This window comes from Lissotriton vulgaris, chromosome 8 (assembly GCF_964263255.1).
Source record: "Lissotriton vulgaris chromosome 8, aLisVul1.2, whole genome shotgun sequence".
Taxonomy (NCBI): Eukaryota; Metazoa; Chordata; class Amphibia; order Caudata; family Salamandridae; genus Lissotriton; species Lissotriton vulgaris.
In genome coordinates, this window is record NC_141696.1 from 222,926,492 (window position 1) to 222,951,549 (window position 25,058).

At 48.1% G+C, this 25,058-nt stretch overlaps 1 protein-coding gene across 4 annotated transcripts in view; it reads right to left on the reverse strand.

Moving 5' to 3' along the window:
* Positions 1–25,058, reverse strand: part of SYNJ1 (synaptojanin 1) — a 668,969-nt gene that overhangs the window by 124,046 nt on the left and 519,865 nt on the right. For all 4 annotated transcript variants that reach the window (XM_086933999.1, XM_086933998.1, XM_086933997.1 and 1 more), the window contains one exon: positions 11,015–11,177. In XM_086933999.1, coding sequence (XP_086790125.1) covers positions 11,015–11,177 — 163 coding nt within the window. The remainder of the gene's footprint in view (positions 1–11,014; positions 11,178–25,058) is intronic.

Consider the following 25,058-nt stretch of genomic DNA (forward strand, 5'->3'; position numbering starts at 1 on the left):
TCTTTGTCCTTATTGAGCCATAGAACCCACTACAAAACGATGAGCATTGAGGGCCTGGCTGGGAAGAAGACTGAAAGACACCCATCACAAGTTAGGATATATACAGTACTCTGTGCCCCCACACTCCAAAGGCTGAAAAACAGAGGACCTTAACTAGAAAATGAGGAGCAAGCAGTACGCCAGGCGAGCAATTTGTAGAACATGCTCTAAGCATTTGTGTAGCCCTGCTGCTCACCAAACACGAGAGGCACCAAAGTATAGAGCAAGCAACGTGACTTCAGGAGAGAGCCCGGAGGTGGTGGGTGCTGTGCAGAAAGTGACCACACTACAATGAAGTTGTCTTAGCGTAAGCAGATGCCATCGTGCCTTATTCACCAATATGGCCACCTAGAGCAAAGAATACATACCAGCCACTGCTGAAGAAATGGCTGCAAACTGCCTATCCAGACTGGATCTCTGTGGAGCAGATCTCTTTTACCAGTCACTGAGCCATATTGCCAAAAAAATAACATAACACATGATGCGCACAAACACATACAACAATAAATGCACCACCTTCGTCCCTTCTGGACTTTAAGCTGTTACTCCAATACAAGCATTAGCAAAGCCAACAGGTCTAGCCTATGTGAGATCCAATGGATTTGCCAAAAGTTTTTTAGCTATGTGGTACAGCAGTGTAGCTGCTGTGCATAGCTGAAAGTTAAAAGTAATTTTTGAAAAAAGTTATAGTGCTTTAAAAAAATTACTTTTAGTAATGTTGCACAGCATATGCGCTGCTCTACAACATGGCTAGACATTGACAAAGCCAATAGATCTCATCTCGTGGCGAGACATATTGGCTTTGACAATGCTTGTTTTATGCCTGGAATCCAAGCCATGCATCCATTTGAAGAATTTTTATGTATACAAACTTCACAACACTGTAGGACAGGGGTAGTTGTGCGCAGAGAGTGGCGGAAACAACAACTGAAACAAAGTGCAAGTAACAACGTAGGGTGGGGGGGACGGACATCCTGCAAACATGCACTCACACTTTTATGGAGTGCTACTAGGTAAATAAAAAAGAAGAACAATGACAGGGGAGCAGTGTGAGGAGAACTGAGGAAGCAACAATGGTAGAGGAGGGTTCAGTACAAGTAACAAAGAGGGGTGGGGGCTGGTGGGAGATGGCCTGCAGTGACACACATGCACCCTAATGGAGTGCTGGGTGCAAGTAACGACGCGGGCGGGGCAAGAGGGGAGATGTCTTGAAAACACATACATGCATTCTTATGGAGAGCTACTAGTAAAATGAAAGAAAAATAAAGTACAATACGGATGAGGGAGGTGGGCAGAAAGAACAGTGGAAGAAACAACAGGGGTGGGGTGCCAGGTATAAGTAACGAAGTGCGGGGAGAAGGAGAGACGGCCTAAAAACACATAATGGCCAATTAAGATGGCTGCAAAGAAGAGTGACATGAAGCCAGCAAATGGTAAAGCAATAGGCGGACTCCAAGCCCTTTTTGTATACAATAATATCTCACAAGCGAGATGCATGTACTCGACCCTAAAAAACCAGTGCAGTGGGCAAGTGGACGTGGTCTGCTGTCCATAGCACTACAGGGCAGGGGCTGCCGGAAGAGCAAGCCGAAGACCAGCAGGCTGAGGACATGTTATTTCCCATGCTCAGTACAGCACACAACTGTGTCTTGGGCAATTTGGTCGCATCTTAATGGCACAGTTTCAGAAAGCCAGTGGGGTGGTGAAAAACAAGACAGTGGGACAAGGAGGGTTATAGGTGGGTAAAACAGCACAGAATGTGGGAGTGGGTAGGGTGAAGGAGAGGGACTGCAGACAGTGAGATCTGTAAAATAAAAAATAAAAACATTTTTTAAAAAAGAGTACGATCACTGCAGGGGCCTGCAGTGGATATGTACTGGCCGCCAGAAGCAGTAATTGGTCAGCTCCTCAGAGGAAGATGCAAAGACTCTGAAGCCAGGAGGAAGACAGAGGCGAAAAGGAGGAGACGCTGACCAATAGGAAGCAAGCAAACGAGAGTGACGTTGGAGCCATGTGGGAGCCAACCAATGGTATGTAAGGTGACGTGAGAACCACATGCAAGCCAGTCAATGGTAAATAAAGGTGAGTAATTTGTGGCTTCTGCGCCCCCTTTAAGATTTTTTGTTCTAAAATGCAAGAGATTTCACAATTGCTGTGCAGGCGAAGCGTAAAAGCAGTTATCAACCTGGCGAATGCCCTAAATGAGGCCGACTCACTAACTCTCTCTCTCTCACAGCTGTAGTTGGTTGAGGTTAGTACACTTCTCTGACTCTGGGAATCACTCAGGCTGCATTCCAGTCCATTGCCCTGTTGCCTCTCCACAAATAAACTGTCCAAAGGGGTAGGACATGTTGGGCATCATTAGTGAGCTGCTATTTGAGCCCTCTCGGATAGCAAGAACGGCATCCATGTGATCAGGAAGAGATTGATACAGTAAAACGGAACTCACAAGGAAAATTAGATGATACAGTAAAAGACAGTGGAGGTGGAGGTGAAGGAAAGACATATTCTTATACCAGAAAAAAACAAAAAGAACAAAGCACTGTGTTGGTAAGGTGTTTCAGGCATGAATTAATACAATTATAAGATCAGATATCTGAAGAATGTAGAGGAAAGGATAAGTAGATGTAGTGAAGTTCTTACAGAAATGTTATTAGAGGATGGAGTAAACAAGGGGTACAGTAACTAATTTGAGGGTTCAGAAGAAGCAATGAAGAAATGAAAGGGAATGGCATTTTTTAGGTTTAAATCTTTTTATTGAGACTTATCAACAAACAAACCATCACTATGGAGTATACGCATTACCATGTGCTATGCAAAGCCCTATGCAGTTGGCTTACTGATGGAACAAACAATTTACAGGTGAAAACAGAAAAAAGAAACGTATACTACAACCCCGTCCGCCCCTCTCCCCTTCCCTCGTTCACTGCTCCTTCTATAGTCTTGTGGTAGGCCTATGTTGTATCTTGTGGATTCGTGTCCTGGCTAGCCTCGGTATGTGTATCGGGGAGGTGCAGGTTCCTAGGACAGGTTAGCTGGCGGAACTCTGGTGTAAGGAGAGCCAGGAATGGTTGCCAAATATCCCCAAAGGTCGAGCCCTTCCCTGCCAGTGTAAGGGTCATCTTCTCCATCCCCAAATCATGCCACAAGCGCTGGAGTCAACCTGTAAAGTTGGGTATTCAGGAGGTTCTCCAGTGGGTCAGAATGTTTTGAGCTGCTGACCCTAAGGCTATTGCTATCTGGCGACCTCTTTTGGACTTAAGTGGATACGTTAAAGGGTTTGGTACTCCTAAAAGTACATAGGCTGGTAATCTCAGTAGTTGGGTATCTAGATACTTGTCCACCTTGTCGAATATCTGGGACCAGTACTGTTGTATATGGTCAGATTTTCGTAGGAGATGAACCAATGTTTCCTGTTTTCCACACCCTCACCAGCATTCAGCGCTTTGTTTGGGGTCTGCTCTGTGGATGAGTTCTGGCATGTAGTACCAATTTTTGTTAGCGTTTCCGTCAGTCCCATGTTACTTGCCATGTGCCGTACCCTGTAATACACACTCTCTTACTCTTTGCTCCTAATTTCTCGACCTAGGTCTCTTTCCCAGCGCGTGCAGCCTGCATTACATGTGTCGGGTGAGTAACTTCTTTTAAAGATTGGAGATGAGCTTCTTATCTGACGTCCTCGTTATAAGCCATCTTTCATAAGGTGTGAGGTGCCTCTGCGCATGTGGTCTGTAGTTCGGGTGTAGCACCCAAAGTCGAAGCTGCAGGTAGTGTAACCTATCAGATTCGGGGATCCCACAGTCAGATCTAACTTGTGTGAAGGAGAGAACTCCTACGTCAAAGAGGTGTCCCAAAGCACGGCATTCTGAGGAGTGCCAATGTGTAAAACCAGTCTCGCCCATCCCCAGACTAAAATCAGGGTTGTCATAGAGTGGGATGAGGGGGGAGGGGAAGGTGGTCAGTGTGAGTTTGGTGTTAGTCTGGTCCCACGCCTCCAGTGTTGCGTGTGTGATTTGGAAAACGTATAGGTTAGGGGGTCGTTGTGGTTTTTAAGAAAGGGAATCTTCTGCAGGGACATGCCTGCTACCGCTCGGTCCTGAGACAACCAATGTTTCCCCGACTCAGTGCGCTCCACTAAACTAGATGTCGCAACTGTGCAGCATAGTAGTAAAGCTGAAGGTGGGGGATCCCCAGCCCGCCCTCACCAGGTGGTAGAGTGCTAATAGTTTTTTTCATTCATGGTTTGAGGCCGTGCCAGACAAAGTGAGAGATCTCGGTCTGTACCAGATATATCCACCAGGCTGGAGATTGCAGAGGGAGTGTCTGAAATAAAAATAGTATTTTGGGCAATATTTGATGGCAGCCACCCTCCCTAGCCTTGTGATCGGATAATGCTTACAGCGTCGCAGTTCTGTGCGGACCTGTGCATGTAACTTGTCATAGTTGACCGAAACTACTGTCTGTAGAGTGGGCGCTAATTGGATTCCTAGGTAAGGGACTGTGTCCCCTGTCCATTGTATGGGGTGCTGATTCTGTAGGCTTGCCAGTGTTTGTGGTGACAGAGAAAGATTAATGGTAACCGATTTCTTGATGTTAACCTTGAACCCAGAGGCCTTCACAAAGGAATCTAGCTCTGACAAGAAGGCCCCCAAGGCCGAAACTGACTCTTTCAGTGTTACCAGGACGTCGTCCACGTACAAGCTTATGGTGTGGATATCTCCTCCAAATCTAACCCCAGTGATGTGAGGTTGCATAAAGAGCAGGGGTGAAAGAGGGCACCCCTGTCTTGTGGCTCTGCCTTTGGGGAAGCAGGTCGACGTGTACCCATTGACTCTGACTGACGCCATGGGGAGGCGGTAGCGATTCAGAATTTGTCTCTTCAATTTCTCACCCAGCCCGACATGTGACAGTACCTGCTCAAGATATGGCCAGTGGACCCTATCAAAGGCCTTCTCTGCATCGATAGTGAGAAGCATGTAGTTTCCCTGTGTCCTTAGACTTTCTCTATAATATGGAGGACCCTCTTAGTAGTGTCCCTAGTCTGTGTTGGGTGATAAATCCCGCCTGGTCGGGGTCATCCAATCCTGGCATGTATATGGCCAATCTGTTTGCTAGAATCCCTGTGTATAGTTTCAGATCAATATTAAGGAGGGATATGGTGTGGTATGCTCCGCAGCTGGTTTTGCCTTTCCCTGGTTTAGGGATGACCACAAAAGCAGCCTCAAGCATGGTCTCTGGTATCGCCCCGGGGGTACAAAGGTGTTAAAGAGTCTAGTTAGTAGCGGGGCTAGCATGAGGCAGAACGGCTTGTAAAAGGCCCCTGTGTATCTGTCTGGCCCAGTCGATTTGGCCAGTTTAAGTCGTGCGATAGCTGCTATGACCTCTTCCACTCATATGTCCCTCTGTAAGTGTTCCGCTTGTTCCGGTGTTAGTGTCGGGCGATGTGCTTCTGCCAAGAAGGCATCTCTGTCTGCGCTATTCAGTTGCTGTCCAGAGTATAACCGGGTGTAAAAGTCTTGGAAAGTCTACGTAATCCCAGCGTCGCCAGTCACTAGTCTTCCCGTTGGGTCGCATATCTCCTGGACTCCTTGCATTTGTCTAGTCTCGGGCAGCTGGTGTGCTAGCAGGCAACTGCATCTGTCTGCCCGGTATAATACGAGTGACATAGTCATAAAACTGCGTATTCTGCCTGTCCTGGTCAATAGCTGCTAATTGTGTACGCACTGCGCGTAGTTGGCACCAGATTCTAGGCTCCCCAGTCCTCTGGTGCATTTTCTCCAGCTCCTTTGTTCTCTGTGTGACTTCATCCCTTTTCTTCCTATGCTCAGCGTTGTCAGCAGTCGAGACAGCTATTAGCTCCCCTCTAATTACCACCTTGAGTGCCTCCCACGATGTCGACATTAGCGTGACTGGATTATTATTGTGCAATAAATAGTCATCTATGGCACGCTGTATTTGCGCAACTACGTCCGGGCACTGTAAGAGGGTGTCCCTGAGGTGCCACTGCTGTGCTGGCTGCTGAACTGGAGGGAGTGTTAGTGTGGCCACAACTGGAGCATAGTCCGATAGAGAGGCTACTAGAATTTCGACATCGGAGGTGAGGTCGGGGAGGGCCTCAGAGCCTATCAAATAGTCAAGCCTGGCATAGGTTTTGTGAGCGTTAGAAAAAAGAGTATTCTCTGAGATGGCAATGATGAAATCTCCAGAGATCTATTAGGCCTTACTCTTGGAGTCTATCTAGCCCTTTCTTTGAAAGCGCACCTGTCTGGTCGGAGCTCTGTCCAGACCTGTCTAGGGAATTGTCCAACACTAGGTTAAGATCAACCCCTATAAGTATCTTGCATTCACCCGTCCCTGTTGCCTCCATCAGAGCTTCGTGGAGAAATCTCTCTTGGCTCTCATTAGGTGCATATAGGGACCCGATGACTAACATTTGACCCCCAATTACAAACTGGTAAGTGAGCAATTTCCCTATGATTACTGCCACTTTCTGGACTACCCTTCCCTGGAAGGACCAGGAGACCAATATTGCCACCACCACTGTTTTAGAGGGGCCGGATGAGAATAATTGCATTGGGAACATACAGGATGTGAGTCGCGCGTGAATAGATGTGTCTCCTGTAGGAGGCATATATCAGCTTCGGAGTTCTCCAGATATGATAGAATCGCCCTGCGCTTGATCAGGTTATTAAGACCCCTCACATTCAATGTGAGAATCTTGAGTTTAGTGAGGGGCATCTAGGGATCTGAGGACAAGGATTGCAGCTAGGGCTAAATCGGTGTGTATGGTCATGAGCATGGGCTCCAGGAGGTGCAAGTGGAGTGCCACACGACACCTTTGTGGTGGGAGGAAGTGAACTAGGGACCCCAAAATAGAATGGAAGACTCTTATGAACAAACAGAACATGTGTATAGGTGAATGATAAGAAATCAAAAATTAGTCCGACATCCAAGGATGACCGGCAGGGAGTCTCCACTGGGTCCATAGTGTGGCCAAATACTGCTCCCCCCTCCCGCCTGCCGCAATGCAATAAAAGAAAAGGGAGCGAAGCATCCCATGCCTGTCTCACTAAGTGTGTGTCTTAGCTAGGGCTTCCTTCGTGATCTCCGCTTGGTCAAGTCTTTTCAGTCGTCACCTGCGGCCTTGGCGCGTCCAACCCGAGGGTGAGTCGCGGGATCCAGGGGTGTGGCTCCGTCTCTCTTCATCCTCTCCAGGAAGCTCAACACCCAGCAGTCGACTCGCTTCCAAAAGTAATCTTAGTTGGAGAAGCTTACCATCCAGGCGAAAGATGAGTCGTAATGGGTTACCCCAGGAATATGAGATGCCTTGTTGATGCAGGTGTGCAGTAATTGGCTGAAAGTTCCTTCGTTTCTGGAGGGTAAGTAGAGCTAGGTCTTGGTACAATGTCGGGGTCTGCTCTCTGAAGGTGATGGGGTGCATGGATATGACTTTGCTGAGGATTTCTTCTTTGGTCCTAAAGTCTTGTACGCAGAATAATATGTCCACTGTCGGTGCTTTGTCTGGTCGGGTGGGACCACCCTGTGAGCTCTGTCCAGCTTAAGATCTGTGTTGGGTGGGTTGCCTAGTATATGGTTGACCAAGTCTCTCGCGCAAGCGAAAATGTCACTGCTTCCGCAATGGTTTTCACCCCGCTGATCCGTATGTTATGCCAGCAGGCGCGGTTTTCAAGGTCCTCGAGATGGGCCTGTAGATCTATGTGCTGGTCATGGAGACGGATTACCTCTTGCTGCAAAGCTTAGTTCAGTGTCTCTGCCATCTCCTTTACCTTCCAGCGGGGCCACCTGCTCCTCGATGTTGTCCTCATCCCTCCTACATCTTGGATTTCTGACGTGTGATCGCGTTTAACTGTTTGCATGTCTTGAACAGTGACTCAAGGAAGTGTCGTCCGGGTGGGACCCGTGGGCACCTGCGAGATGAAGCCTCCAACGCAGCTATTGCCCTTGCTGCATGAAGTTAATGTCCCCCGGTGATAGGCCCTTGCCTGGCTCACCTCTAGCTCCTCACCTTATTGTGCCAGTATGAGCCATGTTCGTTTCTGCGTAAACTGACTTGTCGTCCGGACTGGGGGTCTTCTCCTTTGCTATGGTTTCACCGCAGGTCCGCACGCCCAGGCTGCAAGCCGTATATTGTGGACTGTTCTGCCAAGGCACCACTGTCTGAGCTATGCCAGATCTAGCCTCTGGTCAGGCCTACCAGCTCCGTCGGCTTGGGCCCAGGTGTGTAGAGATCAAGAGATAGTCCGTTTTCTGCGCCTGCACCATCACTCACTCCTGTCGTCTTCCTCAGCGCCCCTCTCCTGTCGCTCTCAGCTCCACTGGCTCTGCTCCCCAGTACCTGTTTGGCTCAGATTCCGATATTAGGGCCCAGCTTGGAGCGCAGAGTGTTGATGGGCCGAAACCTACATTGATGAGGGGGTCTTGACGGGCTCTGCAATAAAGTGCCAGGCGATATTGGGTAAACAAGCGGGGGAACTGCAGCACACCTGCAGGCCGCACCCAGTCCTAGCCGGGCCGCCTCAGCCAGCTGTGGCGTCCCACTCTTAGCGGCCACCCGCTAATGGTGGCTGTGCTCGTTTTCCCTCTTGCCTCAATCCTCCGTTCCCTTGGGCCGTGGCGCTAGTACGGGTGTGGGGCAGTAGGTGGCAGAGCAGGTGTGTTCCGTGCTGAGTTGTCGGGTCGCAGCCGGGACTGAAGGAGCACGTCCTCTGCCTCATTGCTCAGGAGACGAAGGGTGGCACACCTGGGCAGTCCTTCGTTCCTCTGTGGGTAATCGGTAAGGTGCTTCTGGTGCGCTCAAATCTGGCCATGCCATCAGGTCAGGCACTGATTGTCCTGTGTCTCGACCCTCGACCCTGGTCACAGGCCAGGTCGCTCCCCCACCGCGTCAGCACCACCCTTGCTGCCTCTACTTTCCCGCCGTTTTTTCTCCTGATTCCCGCCGCTGCCTCCCCTGCGTCCCCGCCCCCCGTGCCTGATTGGACCCCTGCTCCCCCTCCCACCTGCTCCTCCCTCCCTCGCCCCTTCTTAATGGATGCCACTGCACGGCTGCGCAGCGGGCGCGCCGCTGGCATGCCAAAGGCAAGTCCGTCAGCACCTGTCCGCACCTGGACCGTGTCCAGCGCCAGAACCCCTGGCATCCACCGAAGCCAAGCTGCCCGACTGAGATACGACTCCGCCGCCCTCAACGCACTCAACACCGGACGACCACCCGCCTACTACCTAGCCACCCCGAAGCGCACCCATGGACCCTTCACCTGCCAAGCCTGCAAATTCACCTGCCCCCGTACCTGCACCCCACCCACCAAACACAGCAACGACATCAACAACCACCTCAAGTGCATTCTGCTCAACACCCGCTCCCGTCCACAAACACGCCGTAGAACTCTAGGAACTCCTCGACACAACAGCTCCAGACGTCGCCTTCCTCACGGAAACCTGCATGAACGCCTCCTCGGCCCCCGACATCGCCATAGCCATCCCGGACGGCTACAAAATCACCCGGAAGGACAGAGTCAACAAAACCGGAGGAGGAGTCGCCATCATCTACAGGAACACCATCAGCGTCACGACCAATGCTGAAGACACACTCACCGCCGCCGAACACCTACACTTCCAGATCCACACCGACCCCCAGACCACCCTCAGAGGAACCCTCATCTTCCGACCCCCGGGCCCACGAACACAATTCAGCGAGACCATCGCCGACTTCATCAGCCCGCACGCCCTAGCCTCTCCAGAGTACATCCTCCTAGGGGACCTGAACTTCCACCTGGAGAAAAACAACGACAGCAACACCACCAGTGCCACAGTACTGCATCCATACTTCCCAAAATGTTCTGGTGTTTTGGGGGGGGGGTCCACAGGCAGCATATAGGCCACAACAGCATAATGGTGAAAAAACTCCAGCATTAAAGAGAACGTGGCTAGCAAGTGTAGGGAAGTAATCCCAAAGCATGTCATTAGACGATTAGATGACTGTGTAAGAAGGTCAGACACTGATTATTAGAAGTTGTAGGGAGAGAACATGATTAGCGGAAGTAGTGTATGTAGTTCAGATACTGTTATTAAATAGTTGGAGAGTAGATGATCAATGAATAGTTAGTGCTTTGGTAATGTAGAGAATGACGGACCGAATTCCTTTACAGTTTGAAGTAGTGGTGAAGTAGAGATAGTGGCTAGAGAATATTGAGGGGGATTAACATCTTACTGCAACATGAGTAAGCACACCTCGTCCACACTAAACACAGGGTGGCTGATCGGAATTCTCAAAAGATTTGTAATGTTGTGAAGCTTGTATAATCTGGCTGAAGTGTATAAGTGTGTTCTCTTATGTTTTCCATCCAGCTGTTTTTTGCCCATCAAGGCAACAACCATAAAATACAACCATAAAATATTGATTCACACTTGTACCTGTATATAATGACCACCACCTACATGTAATAAGTGAATCTTCACACATTCATAAGTAATAGCATACAACTGTGCTCTCCAAACCATTGTACCAATCGGAAATGTATTAACAATCACATGTTTATGACTAATTCTCCAGTCATACCAGTTGGTCAGAACATTGATTGCCATCAGTGATGAAATGTGCTATAATTTAGGATTTCGTGCAGCACTGTGTTCAAAATTACACCTCTTCAAAATGACACTGTTTGATTCTTGGCCATAAACATGCCCTATCATTTTGCACCAAGGCAAGAATACATCATGGGCCTGAAAGCTGAAGGACGATAGGGCCCAGTACCAAAACATGTTCAACAGGGGTTTAAACCCTCAGAGGAGCATTAAACATTGTATAAATAGGCATAATATTCCCCTTTATGTGGAATTAGGCAAACAAATTTATACAAACATGTATGTTGCCTATATCCTAGGTGGTACATTTACATAACACAGGTATACAGAATTTCCTATGTAATAGTAACTGTCTTTCTCGAGGAGTACATACCTTCTATCTCAAATTCTGTAGCAACATCTGCATCTTCACCAAGCAATGCAGAGCTTGTAGAAGAAGGCATTGCAATATCAATTGATTCCAAACTCATTTCTTCTTCCAGCTGAGTGATCCAGTCTGGGTTTTTCAATTGAATAGTGACAACTTTACCCAATATCTGCAAAGAAAATCTCAAATTGACGCACATTTTAAAATGCCACCACTGAAAGTGGGTTCAGATAGACAAATTGTGCAAAATCCATATAGGTTAACAGTTGTTTAGGTGTGTATAATGTTCAATTTAGACTGCGGAGATAATGTGATATAAGAAACAAAAGATTCCATTAGTCTTGACTTGAGTCGTGGTTTGCATAGCACTATTTTAGTATATGGTTTGGTCTCCCCCTGGTGACCACTGAGTATTGTGTGCTACGTACCTGTTTCTATTGCAAAGTACTGTGTAGATTGTCTATATATCTGGCTAGGAGATACCTGAATGTGATAGTGAGTATCTTATAATAATTACATATTTTTATAAATATACTGTGTGGTTCTTTTTCACTTACTCTATACCTACAAGATTATGCTCTGGTAAAACAAGCTGCTTTACACTCCTTCTGGACTAAGCCTGAAGGGTGCTCTCCACAGCTACCACCTAGAGAGCTTTCTAAGGTTGTCTAAGACCACTAAAATCACCATAAGGGCTGTCTGGATTGGTGTAAGGAGCCCACTTACATAAGTGTGCATCATATACCAAGCCAGCTTCTCCCAAGTATCCACCCAGTTAATCATTCCCCTCTTTGACCTACCTGACATTTATGACACAGCAGGGGTAAAATACACCATATGGTCATTTAAGTGGAGAGGTAATATAGAACAGGTTTTAAAAGGGAGTCACATACATAATACTCTATAGCTTGCAACATGGTTTAGAAAATTACACAGGGTCTCCCTCGGGTAGATCATGACATCTGGAACTGCTTGTACCCTTCTACCCTCTGCTGCGTACCAACAGCTAACCCCTCCCTCTCATTCTGAAACAAATTCAAGTAGTATAATTTTGATTGCTGGCAGCAGTCTCACTTGGTAGTTTTTAGAAAACTAAAAGTAGCATCAGGCTGACTGATTGAAAAGTCACACAAGACCATACTCACCATTTGCAATTTGGCAGGGCGCCACAGTGAGACTTCCAAGCTTTGTGCTTTAAACTATTTCTTGGGAAGTGGTGCATTGAGCTCTTTCTTGGCAAGTTGAGGCCCCTGCATCCTCACCTGAGTGACCATTCTTAAACCTGGAAACATATACATTTAGTTCCTCTCAGGCACTAGTTTTTGTTTTCAGTTGTTGCTCTCGCTAGTTCCTCTCTTTGCCGCAGCAAGCCCAAACTGTATAATAGTATGAGATCTAAACTGGGTTTTCCTAGAGACCCTTGTGGGGATTAGAGCTGGATTTTGGATATCACGCTGTGTGATCCTAGCACCCACAAAGACATCTATACCATGCAAAAGGCATCATGCATGTATATCTTCCTGGAAAGAATGGATCACCAAAGCTCGGCTTCTGGTTGTCCCTATTATGTAATCCAAATGTTGGATCACAGATGTAATGTCAACGATTCTGAATGACTGCTGGTTCTCCAATTCACGTGCCTGGATTTTTATGTCCAATTCCATTATTTCAATGCCTTAAACCAAGCACCTCCTGTTTTGTTTTTCCATCCTCTTGCTAATCTACACCACAGCTTCTTCAGTTGTCATATGCTTGCAGTGACCATCCTCCATGGTTCTACGTAACTCCAAGTCATACTGACTATCTGATGGTCTGCTTTATCCACTTTCCTTTGTAACTGTTAATGTGTCAATCTAGCCTCACAAAAGCCTTTATGATCTCTTGATGGCTTTGGCCTTCTCTCTACGGGGGCATGTTAACCCCAGAGACAAGCCATAGACCATTGTTTAAAACAGGCATTAAACCCACGGGAATCGTATAGCAGCTAATGTACAGAAAGTCTAAAGGGCCCCAATGGGGGCACTCAACCATGGGACCAATCCAGGGTGCCATCCGTCCAACCCAACAGCTACCTTGACTACACTGCACCCACCCACCCTCCTTGCCTCACCGGAACAGTCCCTTGGGTCAAACAGGGCACTCTGGTAACCCCAATGCATTCAGGATCGCTGTCGGGCTCGCGCAAGAAGAAAACAAGTTACTTACCTGTAACTTTAGTTCCCCAGTATTGGTAACTTTCATAGATTCCCATGCTTTGTATCATTCCCCGTCGTCGGAATGGGAGTCTCGGTAACAAAAATACCATAGCTGTAGGTACAAAAGACAATGGAAAAAGGCCTAGGCCTCATTACCTTTTGTAGCATATCACCCTCTTTGTGTAAAAGAGACCAAACTTTTGGCCTCAGCCAATCAGAAGTGCCTCACCACTTAGAACCTTCCTGAAGGAACCTCAGAGCCTCAGATTTTCGTAGCCGTTGTGTACTGAGACACCATCTGTGCTGTAGGCTGAGCTTTCCCCGGGGAGGTGGGTGGGCGCATGGGAATCTATGAAAGTTACCAATACTGGGGAACTAAAGTTACAGGTAAGTAACTTGTTTTCTTACCCCAGTATTGGAACTTTCATAGATTCCCATGCTTTGTATCAGAGTAGTAAGCAGTAGCAAGATAATCACATTTTGCATCGTAAATAATAGCAGTAGACAACATGACATTAGATACAAAATGTGAAAAAATGGAAGGTGGGAAGATAGGAAAGCTCACCATTAGTGGAAGAGGTTCCTCAGGACAGCCTGTCCAACTGCTGCATCCTCCTGCTGCAGAGATTCCAAGCAGTAGTGCTTGGTAAAAGTGTGGACGCTGCTCCAGGTTGCAGCTCTGCAGATGTCCTTAATTTGCACCCCTGCGAAGAGTGCTGTGGAGGAAGCCACAGATCTTGTGGAATGCGCTCGTATCTTTCCAGTCAGAGGCTTACCAGCAGCCCTGTGACAATGCAATATAGCACTTGTGATCCACCTTGAAACACCCTGTTTGGAGAGTGGAAGGCCTTTACTTGGTCCCCCGAAGGCTACAAACAGTTGGGTAGATTTTCGAAAATCCTTAGTACGCTGTAAGTAAAACTTCAAGCATCGCTGTACATCCAGTGAATGCAAGGCTTTTTCCGCCGGTGTGGAAGGCTGAGGAAAAAACGTTTTCAGAATGACCGGTTCATTCAAATGGAAGTCCGAGGGGACCTTTGGCATGAACCTAGGGTTAGTCCTCATGATGACAGTGTTCCTTTTGAATTGAAGGAAAGGTTCCTGAATGGTCAAGGCCTGTAACTCCCCTACACGCCGAGCCGACGTGAGAGCGAGGAGAAGAGCCAATTTCCACGAAAGGTATTTGATGTCAGAACGATGGACTGGTTCGAATGGGCCCTTCATGAGTTGAGAAAGGACCAGATTCAAATGCCACGTTGGTGGAGGTGGTCTCACCGGTGGATAGACCCTGAACAGACCTTTAAGAAACTGTTTGATTATCCTTGAAGACCATAATGAAGGTCCAGATTCCGTCCTCCTGAATCGTGACAAAGCAGCCAAATGGACTTTAATTGATGAGTGGGCCAGACCAGACTTGGCCAAGGACAGTAGGTATGGGAGGACCTGATGAGGTTTGGAATTGAATGGATCAATGTGTTGCTGTCGACACCAACAACAGAATCTTTTCCACTTAAGGCGGTAAGTTTTGTTAGTGGAAGGGGCCCTTGCTTGGGACAAAACCTCCCTAACTTCCTTAGACAATGGCAGGTTCATAAATTCTCGCTGCTCAGGAGCCATGCAGTCAGGTGTAACGACTGAGGGTCTGGATGTAGAATCTGTCCTTTGGACATCGTGAGAAGGTCCGGCAGAATTTGGAGAGGTAAAGGAGGAGCGATCGACAGCAGATGGAGCTCCGTGAACCAGAACTGCCTCGGCCAAGCCGGGGCTATCAGGATCATCCTGCACGGTTCCATCTTGAATTTCTTGATTAGTCGTGGTATTAGAGGAATGGGAGGAAAAGCGTAGACAAATGTCTTCGACCAGGGTATCAAAAGGGCATTTCCCAGAGAATTTGGATGGGGAAGCCTGCTTGTGTAAGACCGGCATTTGTTGTTGGTCGGGGTGGCAAACAGGTCGATGTCCGGTCTTCCCCACCGGCTGAAGATTTGTTCCAAAATGTCCTGATTCAACTCCCATTCGTGGGTGACCGAGGATGACCTGCTCAGTTTGTCGGCGTTTTCGTTGAGGACGCCTGGCAAGTGTTCCGCCATCAGAGACATGTTGTGTCGGATAGCCCATTCCCAAATCTGCTGGGCTTCTTGTGACAATGGGCGCGATCTGGTCCCTCCTTCCTTGTTCACATAGTGCATGGCCGTGGTGTTGTCCGTCCTGATAAGCACTAGTGAACCCTCCAGGAGAGGTAGAAACGATTGCAGAGCCAGACGTATCGCCCTGAGTTCTAACAGGTTGATGTGGAGGCATTTCTCCTGGGGTGACCAATGCCCACTGACATGAAGGTCCTGCAGCACTGCTCCCCAGCCTTCCAACGACGCATCCGTCGTTATCACTTGTGGAGACGGGTCGCTTGCGAAGGATAGGCCTTGGGACAAGTTGTCTAGGTCTGTCCACCATAGGGCCGCATTCTTCATTTCCGGAGTGATCGCCACTGTGTCGTCGAAGGAACCGTGGACTTGCCGCCATTGATTGTCCAGTTGTTCCTGCAAGGGACGCATCCTCAGTCTGCAATGGGGAATCAGTGGAATGCACGACGATATTACTCCCAGCAGAGACTTGTAGCGGCGAACTGAAAGACTTTTTTGTTTGTAAGTCTTGGGCCATCGTCTGTAACTTGTGCCTCCTTTCCAGAGTAGGAAATGCTCGTGAAAGCTTTGAGTCCAAGATGGCTCCCAGAAACCGGGCTCTTCTGGACGGGATCTGGCAAGATTTCTCGTCGTTTAGAGTGAGACCCAGGTTTCGGAATAAATTGGTACACGCTTGAACCGCCTGTAGCGCTGCCTCTCTGGACGGAGCCTTCAGCAGCCAGTCGTCCAGATAGGGGAAGACTTGAAACTTGTGCCTCCGCAGGAAAGCCGCTACTGGAGCTAGCACTTTCGTGAATATCCTTGGGGCTGAACGGAGTCCAAAGGGTAAAACCCTGAATTGGTAATGGCTCTTGGCTACTGTGAATCGCAGAAACCTTCTGTGCGCTGGGTGAATCGGAACATGAAAATAGGCATCTTCGAGATCGAGTGTGGCCATGTAATCTCCCGGGTTGATTAGTTTCAAGATGTCCTGGAGGGACACCATCCTGAAGGACAGAGAGATGAGATAGGTGTTTAGCCCCCTGAGGTCTAAAATGGGACGCCACTTGTCGAGCGTTTTCCTCACCAGGAAGAACCTGGAATAAAATCCCTGGTTTCTTTGGTTCGATGGAACTGGCTCTATTGCCCCTTTTCGGAGCATTTGTTGAACCTCGAGCCGAAGGAGACGCTGGTGTTTTGAAGGAGTGGCTGCCGGGGGCTTGGGTGGCGGAACTTGAGTGAACTCTAAGGTATGCCCTTTCCGAATGATGTTGAGCACCCAACGGTCCGATGTTATTAGGGACCAGTTGTGAAGGTATTTGTTGACCCTGCCTCCAACTGATGATTTCCTGGAGGAGGGTCCAGTAGGAAGAGCCAGGAGGCCGCTATTGGCGCTTGGACGAATCTCGTCCTCGCGCACCCTGCTTTCCTTTACTGTAAGGCCTGGAGTAGTTGGTAGACTGGCCTTGCCGCTGTTGGTAAGATTGGCGGTGCTGTTGGGAACCGGATCCTGTGGTGGAATACCGTTGTTGTTGGAAGGATCCTCTATACGTACCACCCCTGCCTCTGGCTCCCTTGAAGGGGGACTTCCTGTACTGAAGTGTTCCTAAAGACCTAGCGGTCTCTGTGTCTTTTTTAATATCTTGCAGGGTGTCGTCAATAAGTTTGCCGAATAGAGCCTCACCAATAAAGGGAAGATCCAACACTTTGTTCTGGACCTCTGGTCGGAACCAAGTAGCTTTAAGCCACCCTTGGCGACGGAGCACTGCCGCTCCAGCTAGTGAACGAAATGCCGTAGTCGCAATGTCCATTGCACAATCGATTATCTCCATCGACGTCGCTTCTCCCTCTTTCAAAACTTTCTTTGCCTCCGACATAGATTCAGGAGGTAGCTGGTCAAGGTACGGGGAGACATCGCACCAGAGTTGACGGTCGTACCTACCCAGGATGGCTAAGGCATTAGCTGCTCGCACCAGCAAACTCGCCATCGCTGAGAATCTTTTCCCCACATTATCTAACCTCCGTCCTTCCTTGTCCGGAGGAGTTGTCAGCGGTGCTGAAGGATTGCGCGATTTCCTCTGCGCTGCCTGCGAGATTACAGAGTCTGGTTTCGGATGACCTGTCAAGGCCGCTGGGGCATCATCGGTTGCCCTATATTTCTTTTCCAGACGCGGTAGCACCGGCACCACCGTCGCCGGGTATGTCATGGTCTTTAGGCCCTCTTTCCATAAATGATCCACAATCGGAATAGACCTGGCATTTTTCTGGAAAGGTTCTTTAAAGTCATATAAGAAGCAATCCGTGGTGACTTTAGGCATTGCTAACTTAAATCTTGCCGCCGCCCTCTCCATTAGCTGATGGAAACCTCCAATATCCACTGGCGGGGAGTCCGCCGGGTCCGGATTTGGCGATGCGGGATTGTCAATAATGTACTCATCATATTCCGTGTCGGGAATAGAGACGTGATCCGAATGTTGATCCTCATCCGAGGATTCATCAACATCATGTGATCTTGGTACCCCAAAGGAATCCTGAGGGACGGCCGTTTGAGGCTGTGGAGAGGTTGGAGCCGAGAGCGTAGGAGGCACCAATGACGCCTGAGTCGTGGAAGGCGTAGCAGGTGTTGACGTATTTGGCAAAGGTCTACTGGCCTTAGACTTATAGTCCTGTAGCATCCTATGTAGATCCTGTAGGAAAGATGTTGGCACTGAAACCATTCCCTGGTCAGAGTGCTGTTGTTGATGTTGACCATGATCATGTTCCTCGTGGGTGTATTCGCCCTCTGAGTCGGTGTCCTGGCATTTGACAAATAGTTGCGAAGGACTATCGGCATAACTATATGCATCTTGGTCATCTTCCTCTGATTGACCCTCTTGCAAGAGCATTGTTGGTAGCAGAGGGGACACTGCCCTTGGAGAAGTCATCTCAGGTGTGATCCGCGTCACAGAAATGGTGATACGCTTTTCTGTGGCCAAGATCGTGGGTTCCGTCGTCGACGGTTGTACATACGCCGTCGAGATAGGCGTCGTGGACGTTGTCGTCGACGAGACTGTGGACACACCAGCCGTCGTCATAGTCATCGTAGTCGTCGTCGACGCCCTCGTCGACGAGACCGTCGTCGACGACACCGTCGTCATTGTCGTCGACGGGACTCTCGTCGTCGACACTGTCGTCACCGCCCTCGTTGGTATCGTCGTCGACGAGGCTTTCGTCGACGGGGCCTTCGTCGTCGACGGGGCCTTCGTCGTCGACTGAGTCTTCGTCGTCGACGGGTCCTTCGTCGTCGACTGGATCTTGGGCGTCGACGGGGCTCTCGTCGACGGCTCCTTCGTCGACGGCTCCTTCGTCGACACTTGTGAAGCCGGTACCTTCGTCGTCGGCGCCTTCTCCGCCGTCGACGGTCTCGTCGTCGACGAACCTCCAGTAGACGGAGCCTTAGATGATTTAGTCGACGGGACTCCCGCTGTCGACGTCTTCGTCGTCGAGGACCTAGAAGTCCTCTCAGAAGACTGGCTTTGAGGCGTTTTGAAGGCTGTGGAAGTCTTCGCGCCAGTAGACTGCGTAGAAGGTCCATCCCTCTCCTTTACACTTCCGTGAGGAGATTTGCTGGGACCTTGGCTCTCAGACTCACTGGGGGTCTTTTTTGAGGCCTTAGAAGATCGACTTACAGAAGAAGAAGGGGAACCCCTACCCCTTTTCACTGACCTTCTAGTAGAAGCCATCGATCCAGCATCTTCACTGTCACTGGAGACAGTATCCTTCCTAGATTTAAGCCTTTGCAGCCATGTCAGGAGCCTACCCTCACGGTCCCGGAGGGTTTTGGCAGAAAAGGAGCAACAGATTGCACATTTAGCTACCTGGTGGTCAGGATAAAGGCAGTAGATGCAGTCCTCATGCTTATCCTCCACAAACAGCCTTTTCTTGCCACAGGAGGAACAAGGCTTGAAAAGCGCTTTTTTCTTCTCAATCTCCGACATACTGTCAGGCAGCAACAATCCTGAGAAGAATCCTAAAGATCCTGAAGAAAAACTGTTGAAAAAACCTGATGAAATCCTGTAGAAGAGTAGAAGTTGAGCAGAGCTCAATGGAGACTCCCTAGCACAACGTGCGGTAGAAAATCTGAGGCTCTGAGGTTCCTTCAGGAAGGTTCTAAGTGGTGAGGCACTTCTGATTGGCTGAGGCCAAAAGTTTGGTCTCTTTTACACAAAGAGGGTGATATGCTACAAAAGGTAATGAGGCCTAGGCCTTTTTCCATTGTCTTTTGTACCTACAGCTATGGTATTTTTGTTACCGAGACTCCCATTCCGACGACGGGGAATGATACAAAGCATGGGAATCTATGAAAGTTCCAATACTGGGGTAATTAATATGCCCCCTGGGTGCTTGTAGAGAGCGCTCCACTCATGGCTCCGTTGTAAAACGCAACATTGCAGTCTTCAAAGGGGTGCAGGTACTCATCCCATGTGTCATACGGGCCACAGCTTTAACGCGCTCCAACTCAAGCATGCACCTGCTCCACCCGCTGGATCTGAGATTGCTCCCAGCAGCTCTATGTTGCCCATAAGAGGTAGCCTTGCTGGAAGGCTGCAAAAAGGCAGCCATCATGATGCACTGCAAGCTCCATACCCCTTTAATAACATTTGAAAAGTTTATTAATCATGCCTCACTCGTATCTACATTTGAGAAATATTTAGTGCAATTAACAACAAATCTTGCGTGTGACTCATGTTCAACAACTAGATCCACTGTGCATTGAACATTACAGTGGTTGCCAAAATGCATTTAACAAGAGAGCTTTTTGCTTCTACAAATTGTGATGCCTTTAAGGTTTTGATTAAAACGTAGCACTGCACAGCCAAACCACAAAATGATGGCAGTCCAAACACAGAGTTTAAATTCCAGACTAGGAACGGGAGCATGCCAAACAGTTAAAGGCAATGCAGTTAAATAGTGCAATTAGGAAAACCGGAATCAATAAAAACAAGTGTTGCCTGCGTGGCTCACCAACACTCTATGTATCATCACTAGCAGGAAGGGTTTCAATGCTACAAAGACTACCTTTAGCTGCGAAAAGTTATTGTGAAGGGACAATTCAAATCCATCTCACAAGGAATTGGGCATGTTGAATGGTTAGCCAAATATGATTAGGAGCAAGAGCCCAGCATCTTAAGTTTGCGATTCAAGATGGAAGGACCGGCCACCGAGCAGCAGTGCAAACGGAGTTAAGGTCCTTTGACCTGCACAGACAATGATACTTGCTTGACCTTTCACTGCAAAAAGCCTCTAGAACTGCACCTATAAGGAGAGAATGGCTTGATCCAACAGTACAACTGTGACTTGATACATCCCCATACCCAGAAGAGAAAACTGGCACAAATCAATGGTGTAAAGGGGTCTGCAGGTTAGAAAAGTATGTTGTTTCCAGAGGGTTCTGGCCTGCAGAGTGCTTAACATTCCTCCCAGACCTAAGACAAATGTATCTGTCTCAAACAGATTCTGCTACGAAAGAATAAGTCCCCATAGCCCTGTATTTACCTTTCCACTGTCTGGTAACCAATACCCTGGTACTTCTTTCTGAAATATACAGCCTCCTGTTTTATGAGTGCACCCTTACCCTGCATGCAGGTCTGGCAGTTCCAGTTGGTGTTTGCCATGAAAGTAACCCAAAGAGAGTAGGTGTGCACCAGAAGCTATTCCGGCCAACTGCTTCAAAAAGTCAGATTGTAGAGGCATAGGCTACCTGAGCTGGAGGACGAATGGTGGGGATGGGAAGAAACAGTAAAATGGTATCAAAGATAGTACTCACACACTGTTCAGCAGAAGCAAATGGAACCGACAAGGACATGCATATGTACATGGGAGGGGGGTTGACTGGCACTGATGTATGAAGGCATCTTATTTAAACATGACAATTGTACATATGATGTATTGTAGATGTTTTCAGCCCTGCAGCTAGGTGGCAGGCTATCCTCAAAATTAAAACTGGGAAAGAATCAGCAGCATGAGGTTAAGATTAGGTATGCTACGCTGCTCTTTTTAAATTTAAGCCTTTTGGGGCTTGGCCGACGTAGGCACTATCCCTCTGGTGCGGCGCATGTCCATTGGACGACACCAGGGAGGGCCCCCTTTAATCCCCTGGTGCAAAGCACCAGAGGTTTCTTTTTGGGTTTCGCCTGCCGAAGGCTGCGCTCTGCGCAGCTTTTCGGCGCAGGCGAAATCAATTGATTACAATAAGGACTTCAGGAACGTCCCCCGGCTCCCATTGGCTAGCTCCATAAATGGAGGCTAGCCATTGGGAGCCCGATCTGTCCGTCAAGGCCGGACCAGATTCGGGGCCGTTCCCGTGATTTTTTCGCTCTCCGCCTCTGCGATGTCGTCATCGCGGCGGTGGGTGTGTGTTATTTTTTTTTTTTTAGTCAGCCTGTATTTGTCTTTTTACAAGTGTTTGTTGTTGGAGTTAGCTGCAAGATTCGAGTTCCCACGAGAAGATCAGGTAAAGAGCATTTTGTTTATAAATATGTTTTCACTTTGTAAGTTTACTTATTTGTATTTTGTCCTGTGCCCGTTCCCGCCCCTCCCGCTGTCCGTGCGCCGTTCCCGCCCCCCCGCTGTCCGTGCGCCGTTCCCGGCCCCCCCCCGCCCCCGTGTGCTTGTGGTGCTTGTTTTCACTATATCCCACCACTTGCTGATTTTCCATTCACCGCTGTAAATAGTTTAGGAGCGGGGTACTTTTCAGTCAATGTACATCAAAGCAACACGTGTACTAGTGCTTTTCACTTGAGTTGCCGTGAACGAATGTTGAAACAAAATCACAGGATGCACGAACAAAAGTGAAGAGGGGATCAAAGAAGTGAGAAGCAAAAATCCACCCATTAGTAGATAATCTGCTGTACTAAGTAAATTGAGTTTTAAACCCTACTACTGTGATGTATGCCGGCCTATTGTGATTTGTTTTAAGAGGCGATCAGAAAAGTGTGAAGCGACAGTGACCGGATTTGGGCTTGAAGTGCAGATAGCAGTTAAATACATGGCTGTCTCCTTCTTTAGCTTGTGGCTGGGGCCTGCAGACTGGCGGCCTCCGGCCCCACGAATACAAAGGCTAAACACAAGACCAGGCCCAGTCGCACTAGAAGGAAACAATGGAGGAGTCCTGGGGGCTCAGGAAGCGGGGCGCGCCCATCATTGGAACTGTCTGCACGTTTCCGACGCTTTTCACACATTTTGTTTAGTTCCTGACAGAAACTTTAGCTGTTCTCAGTACAGTACACGTTGTATGCCATTCAGTTTACCTAATGTATATTAATGAATAGATCCTTTTTTCAGGCTTGTATTTCATTATTCGTGCCATCTCTCCATTTACCCGCTCCTTTTTCCCAGAACCCAAGGCCATTTCATACTAAAATGCCAGTAAGTGGAAATGTAGCTCCGTTTCTGTTTACTTACGGCTTTTTGAATGTCAGTCTTTGCAGCTTGTTCTGTCATATGGTTACTGCGTTTCTATATATTGTGTTAAGATAGCATGAGTTTATTAAATGTTTAAACGACATATTTTCCTTCAGCTTCAGTTTGCACACGACACCTAATTGTTATTGTAGCTTTCAACCTAGACGAAAGATGTGATTTATTTGAGAATAATATGTTATTGCTCTGATATCAGTCGTGCTTGGTACAACTGTCTGCACACTGAGAACTGCACCCTCTAAGAATAACCTAACACAAGGTTGCTGAAAGCCTGATCCTCGCACCACATTAGACATAACACAAATAATGTTGCTGCCAACATTGGGCTCTACACGGGTTTATGATAGAGTTACAGGGAATGAATCAACACACTTGATGCTTCGCATGCAGAGAGCTGGTAGCTGTTGATGTGATCTGCTCCTACTGGCCATTGGAGGTATGGGCCCGCCCTGCTAAAAACCCAAATGAGACCTTCTTAGATATAATATAATATGCTAAATAGGGTGCGCGAAATATAGGTGATACAAACTTTATATAGATTTTGCATTATAATATGCTATCACCATTCCCTTACTATGGATTAGTGACTATGCTGTTAACTCTAGTTTTTATAATATGTATGTTTATATTATATAAGATACTGCGTTTGAGAACATTGCATTGAGAAATAAATATTTCAAACTTGCACGTGTGTTCTTTGACTCCCAGTTTTTGTTTGAAATGATTATATAACGAAAGAGTGTTCATGTGTTCCACGATACCTGAGGTACCCTAAGTTCATGTTCTGGATTGTCTAAGTCATTGGGAGTTTGTTATAACCAATGAGACACTGTCGCTAGCTAGGTAAGGGGATTTCTGATACTAAGGTGAGTTTTGGATCACCCTAACTCACCCAGGTTCTAGATCTCTGTGCACAGTTCTGTGGGAGAATGGAAACCCTGCTACATGGCCCCCATACGTTGTTGGCCTTATATCATGACACTCGAGTAGTATATCATTCAAACCTTAACCCCTTCATTCCAGTTTCCGGAAAACGGTGGTGTCGGAAAAACCTACCTATTTTTGAAATAGGTCTTTTCAAGCTTGAATTTATCTAAAACGGTTTCTTTGAATTACTACCCAGTTGTGCTACAAAGTAATCTTTGTTTTTTCAACTTCCTGTGCTATCATGGCACAAGCCGTGGACATCCCGCAGCATAGTCACATTGCGGTGCGTGACCACTTGCGGGCTTATAATGTCCCTGTGGAAGGCTTGGCTGTTGTTCTGGTGGTGAGTGCGGAACATGCTTACCCGTACGAACTATTTTATTCGTGGGTGACATTTCCGGCGGTGAACGCTAATTCTGGTGTTTTCCATTCCTACACTGCTACGGCTGTACCGGCTGTGTATGCTCCGTACAGAGCACTGGAGGTTCCTATTGATGCTTGGCAGCATGGAGTTTGGTTTGGTGGCGCCCTACCACACGCTTTAACCGCTCCGAGGTTGGGTCCTTTGTCCATTCCGGGCACACCTTGGCCCGCTTTGGCTGGATTCACTCCTCACCCTAATCGCGCCACTTGTGGCGTGGCTGATCTGCGGCAACTTCATGAAGTCGCAGTGTCTGTGATTAGAGCGCTTGTTCATTACACTAGCCGTAATGTTCAAGACGTAGCCCCTAGGGGTGCGCAGCTTCGTGAAGAACAGGCTGGTTTGAAAATCAATCCTGTCATGGTGAATTCCGTGATGGGCAAAAAGCCCCAGGACAAGGATGATTTTCCGTTCTGGCTTGCAGAGAAATTCGGCCAGCTAGAAGCTGTGTTTCCTAATACGAATCCCGGTGATAAGCACCGGATTCTTACACTAAGTTTACCGAAAGATTTGGCACCTGAACTTGTTGACTGTGAGACCTGGGGTAAGACTTTTGCAGCGGTCTATTCGAGGTGCTATGGAACCCCGTCTGTGACCAATCTGGGTGCGGTCCTTAAACGTGTTCAAGATGAACACGGACCGGAGTCGGCGGTTGAGTTGGGTATGCGCCTGTGTGGCACCTTTGATGTAGTTTGCGATCTGATCCTTGCGAATGTCAAGGGGGATGCAGTGAACTTTCAGGTTGCTAACGCTTTGGCGTTAATTCCCGAGGCCGAGAAACCCCGTCAGTTGGCAAGGATAATTGTGGCGGCTTATAAAATGGTTGGCCGCAATGCGAAGGGACTTAAAGCTTTTACTGACAAAGAGAAAAAGCAGCCCCAGGGTCAGTCTTCGGAAACTAGTGGTCAACAAAAGTCCAAGAAACA